This window comes from Xenopus tropicalis, chromosome 6, assembly GCF_000004195.4.
Source record: "Xenopus tropicalis strain Nigerian chromosome 6, UCB_Xtro_10.0, whole genome shotgun sequence".
Classification (NCBI taxonomy): Eukaryota; Metazoa; Chordata; class Amphibia; order Anura; family Pipidae; genus Xenopus; species Xenopus tropicalis.
Genome location: NC_030682.2, coordinates 96,870,410 through 96,883,261, shown reverse-complemented (window position 1 = coordinate 96,883,261; position 12,852 = coordinate 96,870,410). Strand labels below are relative to the sequence as shown.

Genomic DNA, 12,852 nt, shown 5'->3' with positions numbered 1-12,852 from the left:
TAATAAACATACCATCTATAACAGATTTCGGTGGTGTCAGATCAATAAGACCAGAAAGCACCATTATCCTTATTAAACTCTAAACTCACTGAATTCAGAAAATGTGAAGAGGGTAAAAGCCCTGTATGTAAAGGTAGAACCACTCATCCTGGTTATCATGGTTTAGATTAGCTGCACTAATCCTGGCCTTTATCCAGCCTTGAGGAATGCAGCATGTGTATTTTATGTATGCAGCAGCAGCATTACTTTGAATGCTCTGGCAACCCTAGCTGTAAATCTACAGCTATTATGAATAATCCTTTAAATGGCTCATACGCAGAACTTTACAGAGATTGGTCTCTACCATGCATGCACACATGGGCGGGGGAGGGTCAATTATTAACAGTGGTTGCCATGGGTTTTTGCCCAACCTGTTGCTCTGTAAATTTGATTACCCCCAAAAGTTTGACTGTCCAGTTGTATCTTGTACAAGCAACTGCATTTAGTAGAATGAGATCAGTCCCACTTTGAGGCTTGCTTTTGGGCCTGGCTATGCCACATTAAACCACAAAAAAAGCAAATGGCACTCAGGGCTGCAAACAAGGGTAAAACCCTTTAAAAGTTTATTGCGGAGGTGCAATGTTTCAGGGCGACATGACCCCTTTATCAAGGTTAAAGGGGTCACGTCACCCTGAAACGTTGCACCTCCGCAATAAACTTTTAAAGGGTTTTACCCTTGTTTGCAGCCCTGAGTGCCATTTGCTTTTTTTGTGGTTGTACTGGTTTTGGAGGGTGCCGATCCCTCCAGCAGTGTGCACCGGGCATATAACTTGAGTGCTAGGGTGTGCGGATAAGGTCTCTGTGGTACTATGCCACATTAAACACCTTAGTGGCAACTCCCAATTAGCATCTAAATATTATATTCTCGTTGATAACTGTTTAAGAATGTGAAGCTTAGGAACTACTGTTCTCGACTAGGATTGTCCAACTTTTTTACTGAAAAGTATTAACCATCTGGTATATGAAACAGGTCTCACGATACTTTTAAGTGTAGTTTTGCCTAAGGTCTATAAAATCCCTGGGGAACCGTTAAGCTGGTCACACAGTGAGATCTGCTCATTTGGCCACTTATGCACTGGGCCAATGCCTGGATCATTAGAACAGCCTAAAGGGGAAGTGACAGATGAGGACTGCATTAATACACCGATGCGGCCCTCGTCTCATGGGTATTTCTAACCTGCCCAATTAAGATATCTGTCTGATTTTTAGACAGTGATTGGATCTGGCAGTCCCTCCCAAAGAGCTCCAATCCAGTCTGAAGGGGTTAGATAGGCAGCTTTTATATTATCCCTTTAATTGCAACCTTTACAGGCTCCCCAGTTGGAAACTCTTTGTTCTGGTCAGGTAACCAATGAAATTAGAAAAAAAAACCATCGACCAGCCATGCTGCGCAGTCACTACATAGCACAGGCACAGCTTAAAATGCTCACTGGTATAGAAGGTAAATATTGCAGCGTGATCAGATTTCAACTCATTTATTTTAATTTCCAATGTAATCCAATTTCAAACAAAAGCTAGATACAATTTTAAACCAGGTAAGCACTAGTATTAGCCAAAGGGAATAGGCCTATACAAGTTGATTCATAAAAGGTACTGAAACCTTTTAGAAAAGCCTTCTCTTAAACAATACAGTAGTCAACCTTATCATTGCACAAAATAAAATGATTCTTTGAACCAAATTTCACACTTCAAACTTCTTTTACAATTTGTAACGGTGTTCTGACATTACTTTATTGAAACCACCAAGGGTTTTTCTTTTTTCTATAGAAATATTACTTCATTTTATGAAAAAGTAATATTTGCACAAATCACCAGCAGGTTTCTATTTCAGTTCCTATCTTCAGAAACATGGTTTCTGAGGTGTCAACGAATTTTAAGTCGTTTTCATATAGTTACTGCAGACTCCTAGACTTATGTCAGTACCCACAGGTAGGGGAACTCTGTTATGCAGCAACTGGGAGAATATACCAAAGTGTAAAAGTGCCATTACTCGTTCACTGCCCTGCAAGCTGAACTACGATATGAAAGCAAATGCTGAATAAAGTTTCTTTTTCAATACATCTGAGCCAGTCTTCATTGTAAGCCAACATAGGGTATGCTTTAAGAGATTCAGATAGTGCTTTCATAATACAGTGAAGCAGCAAAGCTATTTATACAACTTACATTCATTTTTTTTCACCCTCAATACTGTCATCTAAATGATGTTAGGGGAATGACCAGTGCAAATGGGAAGACCACTAAACAAAATACCTTGTCATTTCAGATACATTTGATTCAGTGTGCCACAGTCCCATCAATTCACATTTTGAGAATCTATAACAAAGATGTATTAAACATCCTCTCTTTTCACAAGGTCCACACACAACAAAGTAAAAAGCAAAAAAAAAAAAAAAAAAAAAAAAAAGTTCTGACACAAAATGAGGAAAAAATATCCAGCATGAAGATTCACAACATACAAGTGTTCTGAGCATGAGTCCATGTTCTTCTGTAATTTAGAAGAAAATAAATTGCTGCTAATAACTGATCTTCCCAGTTTGGCTGGTCAAAACTTTATTCTGGCATGTAAGGGCGAAGGTGATCCTCAATAGTGCCAACCACCCAATGAGTGAGTTGTTCCTGTGGCAGATAGAGACAGATGCTGCATAACTTGAAGATTGTGGCTTTGCTTTTAGGAGTCTACAAAACAAAAGATAAAATGTTTATTAAAGAAAATATAATTAATGTAGTAACTGTCAGATTTTAGTATACAGATTAATACAATTTGAAAACAACATTTCTTTAATCCATGCTGATTCTGCCTCTCTACAAAGGAAAAATGTTAAATGCCATTTGGCTCCTGGTATCAGTGACCCTTGCAACCAGATATCAAAAATGATCCTGCCCAACCCATGCATTTCTCTCTCACACACTGTCAAACCAGGCTGATGTGAGCTGGAACATATTTAATATAAGTCCTGAGTGTGTATAACTATGATTTTTACAATAAGCCAGCCATTAAACCCCCACAGAAAACTCTCCTTTAAAGCAAAGTTTTTACAAAAATTTCAAACACATTGAATTATTAAACATTAAAAGTGCTTATTCCCATTTTATTTTGTGCTTCCACTTTGTTCAGTTTCAAACTCAGAACATACAAACACTGTTTATAACTATGCATGAGCAATACTGTTAGATCACTCATGACAAGGTACTTAAAAGGGTAAGGAAATGTGTTCGCAACCAGTAGTTATTCACAGCAGTTCCCCTGACGTAACATTCTAACTTATTTTGACCATCTGGGTGCCTGGAATTCTCAATGACTATTGCAAGTGTTGCCTATTACAGCCCCTAGTTTGCATGTGAGCCAATCAAGACAGCAGTTATACAAATGCAGGAAAGATCATGGTGGATGCAGCTCTCAACCAGGGCAACCAAAACAGGCTGCTGTGTGTAACAGTATTTCCTTCTCTTCTAATAAATGGTTAGTGCAGCCATAAATCATGGAGAAATACAGTAAATATGAGCAATGTATTTGCAAAAGTTGCCCATATCTTGACTGCATATAGGTAAAATACACAAGACACCCTGCCAATAATATCCTTATAATTTACAAGAGCCATGCATAGCCGGTAAATGATATCGTTACAAACAGTGCAACTAATTTCATAAAGCAAGCAGTTCTTAATGATGTAATTAGCGTAACATGACTCAGTTTATTATAATAATTGAATACTACCTCCTGTTGTAAAATAAGGATAAGGCACAACAGCCTTTGGTCATGAACTGCTTGGTGACATTTTATAATAGGGGTACATTAATTACTGTATAAACTGCACAGACATATCTAATCCTGCTACAGCTGTGGCAAAAAAATATTCTGTCATCTCCCAGAGAATATAAATGAAAAACTAAACCACCACTTCTGCTTCCGGCAGCCTTAATTCCCACTAAAATATCATCCACTTATACTCATAGGCTTCTCTGCACCAAAGCCACACATGCATAAAGGAAATGTCCAAAACATTAGATCACAAAGCCTTGAAAAAAATCTAAATGTGTGCAGTGTGGAAATCTTTCTATAGATTAAAGGAATACCGTCATGGAAAAACTTTCAAAAAACAAACCATTCTTAATATTTAATTTTGAAATTTCACATGGGACTAGCCATATTCTTCATTCCCCAGGGTGCCACAGCCATGTGACCCATGTGCTAATAAACTTCAACAACACTACTGCTGAGCTGCAAGTTGGAGTGATTTCCCCCTTTCCAGCAGCTGATCAGCAGAACAAGTCCAGCTTGGGACTCCTCCAGTTACATGGGAGTAGAAGAAACAGTGCAATTTAGAAATAAAAATACACCATAAAAGTCATGTTCAAGTTGTACACTTGCTGGAGACTTTTGGCAGCCCTAAAGATGTTTCCAATATTAGACCAATCAACAACATGTTCTTCTACCAATGGGTAGATCAGTGTCCCAAATGTTTGAACTTTTTTTTTTCATGTTTCCTGGCAATGCCCAGTTTTACAAGGGTTCCGGTAGGAAATCTTAAGAGTACAAAGAAAACACTCTCGCACTCCCCAACATACTGTTTGCAAGCCATTGTTAATGAGGATAAGGATTTTAAACATGAGTAATCATTCCACCCTCCCTGTCATTTTGGAGGAAACTAAAATGATATATTACTACCTGGAAATGTTTGACGCAATTTGGGGTCCCTGGATGAATAAAACTTGCCTAAAATGAGTATACTTTGACTTCCCCTAGATGTGATAACCCCCAGGCTCCTTTTCAGCTTTCTTTTCTCTACTTCCTATTCTGTTCTTGTTTTCTCCTGCTATTTACAATGTTAATTTGGAAAACTTAAAAGAAAAAAATTAAAGATTTCTGTTAACGCTGTTCTGTATATTACTGAACTGTATCAACAGCCAGATTGGAAACAAAAGTGTGCACCTGTGTGTAAAATAGACGGTGGGTGAAAATACAATAGGTTACTTTACAAGGACCTGCGTAAGTCAGTTTTAATTCTTGGGAGAAATGTTATCTTTCAGCTGAACAATGACCCCAGGCACATGGCCAATGTAACACTAAAGTGGATAAAAAAAAAAAAATCTCAATGTCTAGCAATCCCAGTAAGAGTTTCAATCCAGTTACAAATCTGTGGAACTATATGGAAAATGAAGGTACACAAGCATCTGCAAACAGCATATTTTCATTTCTTTACCAAAATTAAATGTCACATTAAAAAGTCTAAGTGGCTCACTCCTCCTAAAACAATTCTGTCTGGGTGACATAACATTGTAGGCAAAAACAGGCTTAGGCACAACACAGGACATGCAAAAAAATATAAATGTAATCAGAAAATGCAATCAAATAGCTAATTCGACAAATGTTTTATCAAGTGTCAACAAGCACTGCTGTTTATAGGTAACAATATATAGTATAGTGTAATGTCGAATTACCTGCAAATGTTGTCTATCAATAAATAGAAACACTGACTGGCTAGGATTGTTTAAAACAATACCAGTCTTGTCTTTCCGGCTCAGAATGTGCAGAAGATGTTTTTCATAATCGCCATGATGAAATTCAAACTTGGCCTAAAAGATCAAAAAAGTCCATAAGTGGAAAACATGCTTGACACAGAATACACTTTGAAAAATCAAAACTAGTTTCTTCTGATGCAACCCCCCAAATATAGATATGGTATGCCCCCCTGAATAGTGTCATAATATTTACTGAGTTATAAGTCAAATATCTAATAGTGTTTTGAAAACATTGAGGCTATCCACCCTTGTGGAGCATGCATGTACTTCTTTCTCCCCATTCATGCCAATAGGAACACAGGTCAAAAAATGTCATTACAGTAATGATGCTTCATTGTTATTTGTATATGACAATAAACTTGAATAGCTGCTCCTATGTTTTCCAAATATTACATTGCAATAGCACCAGTGACCCTTACTAATTCCCTTCATATTTACAATATGCAGTCTTACTTCATCTGAATGTATAATCAATGACTTATTTAACATGTCATTTTGCCTTTTAAAAATAAAGGTGGCAGCATAGTTTACAGCCCCAAAAGTCATACCACCAGTTAAACAGATATGGGATTTGTATCCAGAAAGCTCAGAATTATGGGCCATCTCCCATAGAAAATTTAATAATTTGCATTTTTAAAAATTAAGCATTTTGGACAACAGGTCCCATACCTGTACTAACCAACTGTACACAAAGGCGCTAAAAAAAAAGCAATATACCAATCTTCCTTTAAAGGTTCAGTAAAACATGGACTGTTATATTAGTATGAATACAAGTATCCAAACTGGTTGAACTGAGAAAAATAATCTCAATCATGGGGCCACATTAATGATATACTTTATATTAATAGAGTGAAACTAGAGTTTTTAGGGATTTTTAGAGATATTTATTGAAGGGTAAAGTAACAGTTCTGCCTGTGATAAATATGCCCCTAAAAATCCTATAAACTTTAAGAATTTCACTCAATGTGACAATTATTTCTATTACCTCTACTAGACTGTCAGGAAGGTGCCATTTTTATTCCAGCATTTGTTTTTTTGCCAAGGTATTTCTTTTTGCATATATAGAAGCATTCACAAGTTTCTCAGTATGAATTCCCTTATGTAGGAGTTAAGTACTTTTTCAGCTTTCCTTTTTTTTGTAAAACTGGCTAGAAAAAACCCTTTTCCAATCTTTATTTACCTGAACTGGCCTGTAGGGCTCTTCAGATCCCTTCCATCTTGAAAAAAGAAGACAGACAATCTTCTCGATGTCGTTCCTTGGCCAAAGAATAAAGTCCATCTCTTGAGTGCATCCAATAACATCCTACATTAGGAGGTACAACATCAAAAACCAATTAAAAAGTAATTAAAAACTTATCACCAAGAATCAATATATATGAGAAGCTTTAAAGGAGAACTAAACCCTTAAAATTATTATGGTAGAAGTTTGTGTGTGTGTGTGATATATGTGGGTGCTTACGGCACCAGCCTAAAGTTTCAGCTTCTCTATGCAGCAATGATCCTGAAAGGAAAATAGGGGCTACTGGGGGCATCTTTGGAGGCCCTGCTAAAGGGCTGTGGGTGCCTTTGGCTGGTACAGAAGCCCAAAACATAATGTGCAACATTTCTGCCCTACTTGGTTAGTTAGGCTTTAGTCTCCTTTAAAGTCTGCAGTATCCGTTTTTAAGGCCTATGAGCAAACTGCAACATGACGTAAGGTTTCTTAAAGGATAGCTCACAGTATTACTTAATAAGTCCAATCCTATGCATGTTCAAGTCTCTCAACAAAACCAGAATAGTTGCTAGGGTAAAAGTGGACCATATCAACCAGATAACGGCCGAAAGTCCAAATGTAGAACTGCCGAATCAAATGCTAATTCTAATATGCTAAAAAAATAAAAAACAATTGCAAGTTGTCTAACCACATAATGCTAGAAGTTAAAGCTGAACTACACCTTTAATGAAAAACTACGCCTATTAAAGTTGCAACTCAAAAAAGTTTGTTCTATATGTAATATACAAAAGAAATAAAATACATACACACAAAATATATACCATAGCAACCAAAGTTTTTTTTACCCTGCGCATGGACTGGTAGCGAGGTGCATGAAGCTGTACTATATCCTTCTGTAGAAGCTCAAGGGAACTTTCCAGGGAATAGCTGGAATCTCGCACACCTTTCAGAATATTCTCTTCATAGTTATTGGTCATAACTGGAATCACGTCAGCCACCTCAAATAAAGCTGACTTCTTTTTCTACAAAATAAAAAAAAACACAAAACATATTTCACTATATATGCCTGACTCATTTGCAGCTTTTTTTTTTTTTAACTTCTATACAGTTTGCTCAAGTTATAAACAAAGCAACTGCCTCGCACCCAACTTTATTAATAAACTTTTGAACAAGGTCGTCTTTACTACGTTTTAAAGGAGAAGGAAAGGCTAGTAAAGAGTTAATCTCAAGCTGCAGGCATACCTTCAGTTGTCTCAATAGTGCCCTTAAGTCTCCCCATATTTCACCTGTTCAGAAGATCTGAAGCCAAACAGGAAGAAAAAACGCTGAGCTGTGTAAAGACAACTCCCAGAATGCATTGCTCCTGCACTGACACTACGACCAGCTAACAAGTAAGCGCATGCGCACTGAACATACCCTGTGAGTGCACTTTCCATGTAACAAGCTTGGGAAGAGTAGGTCGGGGAGGGAGAAGGTTCGCGCATGCACGTTTCCTTACGCGGCGCCATGTTGGATATCCAACATGGCGGCCGCAATAGAAGTGCAGGCAATATACTGGCTTTCAAGGTAATAAAAGGTAGCGATCAGCTACAGGGACATGAGGCCTTTCCAGTTATATGGGGGGGGGGGGGGGTGTCGCATTATTAACCCTTTGCTTCTCCTTTAATCCATCAGTTTATTGCTTACACCAACATTGATTGTACAACATGGGAGATAGTCAGCATTTTATAAATAAATGTTAATTTTAGAAGTTGCTAGGTACACATGAAAACTGTCCTGACTACAGATTAAATCTCAACAAGGATATTCCTGCAGTCCCCCTGGTTTTTCAGTATTAACCAAGCACCTGCCAGTGGGCAAGTAAAGATTCGGTCATAATTTTTAATGTACTTTTTATTTCTAAGTTACTGTCCACATCGCAAAGAAATTATTCTATAATTTCAAATTTTATTCTTGAACCAAAATATTTTTTATTTGTAATATTGGGGTGCATTGTGCCTGAGTCCGAGCTTTCTGAAGGAGCCAGCGCTACACATTAGAACTGCTTTCAGGTAACCTATTGTTTCTTCTACTCCCATGTAACTGGAAGATTGCTATTCTACCACTTTTAGCAATATAGGGGTCAGGGAGCGGCTATCTTGCTTTCCCACTGTTCGGCTGCTGGGGGGAAAAAAGAGGGGGGTGATATCACTCTAAAGTGTGGCATTTTAAAATTAAATATAAAAAATGTATTTCCGCTTTTAAAAATCATATTTCAATACAGGATTCTGCTGGAGAGGCTCTATTAACCAATGTGTTTTGAAAATAAAGATGTTTTACCATGACACTATTCCTGTGGGGGGGGGACAAATAGCTATGGGGAAAAAATGAGCAGTAGGAAACAGAAGATGAGATTAAAGGATGAGCTGAAGAAACAGTTGCAAGAGTGAACTATGGAGAGAGGAAAACACACAATAGAGGAAATAAAAAAAGCTGTGTAAAGAGCAGTACAGAAACAAAAAGGTGTCTGACAATGAGGAGTAGAAGAAAAGTGGTGAACACAAAATAAGGCAAGTGGTACACTGGGAGAATTGTTGCCTGCTGTTAGATCTGAGCTACCATGGGCAGCAAATTCCCAAAAATGACATGCCATAGTATAATATTATGATCACTACAATTAAAACAGTACTTACAGCGGATCCAGCTTAATTGTGTGAAATTGCTTCCCTTCACATTTTCCTATGACTAAGTCAGATCTCTACAAGAAACCTGTTTTGCTTGCAATACTAATGTTGTGCTAGGGCAAGTAACTTTCAGGACATTTTGTTGCCGGCATTTGTGCAGATTTGCCCAACAAATCGAATGTGCCATTGCCATAAAAAAATAGCAAAAAAGGGAAAGGAGATATGAACATAAAGACAAAGAAAAAATGAAAGGTTAACACTGGATAATGAAAAAAGTGAAAAAACAGAAGGTGAAGAACAGAAAACAGCTAAAAAGTGATAGTGAGCGGTCCACTGCTGTGCACACCTTATAGCCATGTTGTTATGTACCTATCCCTAATATTGCTTGTTGATGCAAGTTAACTCTTAAAAAGCTTTTTCTAAACAGCACCTTGGAAAAGTAACACCAAAAAATAAAAGCATAAAATATAATGTACTGTTGCCCTGCACTGGTATAAGTTGTGTTTGCTTCAGAAACACTACTATAGTTTATATAAATACTCTGCCGTGCAGCCATGGGGGCAGCCATTCAAGCTGGAAAAAAGGCACAGGTTTCATAGCTGATAACATAAGCTCAGTAGAATATAATAGGGCTCTCGGTTATCTGCTAAGTAACCTGTGCCTTTTCTCCTTTGAATGGCTGCCCCCACACTTCAGCAATCAAATCTCTCAAACTGGAGTAAAGAGCCCCTTGAACAAATCTGGATCAGACTGGAAATTTCAAATGCACACGAGCCAGCACCATTTTAATTAAAAATTAATGATTAGCCCACTTAGGTCAACTTTGGATTAACCTCAATATTATAACATTTACATTATCTTTTGCAAGCAAACAAATGCAAAGTCATATGACACAATGGACTAATTCCCAATTGCAGAGAAACCTGTCATTTACTTACGTAGAATCCACCTGTCACTGCTAGTAAGATTGCCACTGAACTAAATATGATGCTGTACAGGCCATTCTGGAACTTAATCGCTTCTGTTTTATGCCCTATCCACTAAACATCTTGCTAGTGCAGTTATCAGTCAAGAGGTGCAATTACAGGACAAATCTTATAGCCTTTTGCTCTATACCCCTGTGATTACCTTGTCCTTGAACACAAAGGCGATGTACATCTTGAATTCAAACTGGTCAGCTAAAGACTCTTTCTTCTTCCGTAGCTGAGAGCGCAGTCTGTTAAGAGCCTGCTTCTTGCGAGAGTTTGGGTCCCCCATATTTTGTTTTGAACAGCTGGTGCAAACGCTTAGAAAGCTTGTTGCTAATTGCGGGCAATTTTTGTGCGTTTAGGACACCAGTTCAGCAGAAACAAGCCATGTTACAACCTTTTCAGTGATTAAATCAACTGGGCAGAACAACCCAAAGCACTTTTCAGACAATGTGTGTTAAGCCTTACTATTAGGGTCAGGAAATATAAAGGGCTGTACAGCCATGACATACTGGGTGGTGTTTTCTGATGGAACTAAAAGAGGCATTTTTTTAAACATAAAAAGACAAACCAGTTAAAACACCAGGGTATAATATTGAAACAAAAATATAAATGTATTCCCTGCCACTAACCTGTACCATAAACTCAAAACCCATCCTCCACAGGCATGTCAAGTCTCCCTGCCAAAGAATAAACTCCAGACTAAAACTTAAGCCATCCTCAAGCCTGCATTACAAACTCCAATGATGTCAGCTCGCTTTAGGTCAACAGCCCCTAGCTCCCCGTCTACAGCTTGTATACCGTGAGAATCTATATTATTTATCTGTGTGGTAGGGGGAGAGGAATTGTTCACAGCACAAGTTGAGTTTCCCCACGATTCCGGGGATTTGGCCAGAGATGGGGACCATGTTGGAGTGCAGCTGACAGCCCCTGGGAAGGGACACCATGATGCCAGTGAGCAAGTGCTACAGAAGTATACTGGGCCGAAACAGGCTTGTACCACTACGCAGTTCCCCTATCACTAGTCACTGACATGTCCGCCCTCCCATTATAAAGCTTAGCGGCGAGTTGGAGCGATCATGTCGCCACACGTGATCATTCCGAACTCTAGCGCTAAAGAGAAATCCTAAGTGAGGAGGAGATACTCTGTTCGGGGGTGGCTGTTCTGCTGTCCTAGTCGCGCTGGCTGCCTGACATGTCTGTCCGGGTGTCTATGAGAGACTGGGTGTGGGTATTAGGGAACCGGGGCAGCTGTCTCTGTAGGGGGAGGCTGGCGGTGGTGAAGGTGAGTGCTCCAGGGGGATCCATGTCAAGAAAAGACCAGGGACCCCAACGGACCCCACTGCGTCAGACCTGCACTGCTCAGTGGGCTGCGCACCCTAATACACCCCGACCCACCCATAGTCCGGACTGGTGCCGCGCTGTGACGGGGTAAGGAGATGACGAGAACGATGAGGCTGATAATCAAGAGCAGGCGAAAGGCCTCGGTTCCACGCAAACGTTCAACCCTTAAACACAACAGCCTAAGCACAGCTAAAGCCGACAGGGAGCTTGCAGGATAACCGGCGCACACTCCGAGGAGGCGGCGGGTGTAGCGACCGCACGGCCCTGGCACCTCAAACTACCACCTTGCGTGCGCACAGAGACAAGATGGCGGCGGCTACGTCACCAAATAAATTATCCCGCCTTAAATTCTCAGGGTGGATCCATTTAACAATCAGTGGGTAGTGCAAAAAAAATGCTGAAAAACATTGAAATCCCTTCTGTTACTATTTTTTGCGAACGTAGCAGAGCTATTTTTCTGTGTTTGTTAGAAATAAAACCAATGCACACGTCGAATTGCTATATAGTACTTAGTCAATGACTTTCCTCCCCCCCTACCCTATAGATGGTTTCGTCCATTGTGTAGCGAGAGCTTGGAACTCCCTTTCGCGCACATAACGTGTTGTGACGTTAGCTCACATGACGCCTGGTGCAACTCCTGGGCGTTGCTGCCTAGCTTTCTTGTTTTCCGTGGAAAACTTTATTGTTACTCGTCAAAGTGAGCAAACTGAGTGTTTAGCCTCTTGCACTTCTCTAACCAGGGATGGGCTACGAAATCTTTTGTTGCACAACACGTGACCCCTAAAAATAATGGCAAATTATATTTTATTTTAGTACAGACCGATAGTTAATTACCTACATTGTTTTTGGTACACCTTTTGTTAGGATTAGTTTTTAAGGTGTGTGCCACAAGGTGCGTGTTCAAAGTGGTGGCTTTGCATGAAGTATTTAGGGGCTGATTTACTAATCCAAGAATGGTCCAAAGGCGTCAGAATGCATTTTTCGTAATGATCGGTATTTTGCGATTTTTTCGTAAATTGTCGCGACTTTTTTGTAGCCGTTACGACTGTTTCGCAAAATGTTGCGACTTTTTCGTAGCATTACGACTTGCGCGAATTGTCGCAAC

At 39.3% G+C, this 12,852-nt stretch overlaps 1 protein-coding gene across 1 annotated transcript; it reads right to left on the bottom strand.

Annotated features, from left to right (window-relative positions):
* Positions 1-1,498: 1,498 nt before the first annotated feature.
* c6orf62 (chromosome 6 open reading frame 62) lies at positions 1,499-11,286 on the bottom strand. The gene is given in 5 exon segments (NM_001126806.1): positions 1,499-2,715; positions 5,479-5,613; positions 6,740-6,862; positions 7,618-7,794; positions 10,564-11,286. Coding segments are annotated over 5 exon segments (690 nt in total). The 5' UTR covers positions 10,693-11,286; the 3' UTR covers positions 1,499-2,589.
* Between the last annotated feature and the right edge of the window lie 1,566 nt (positions 11,287-12,852).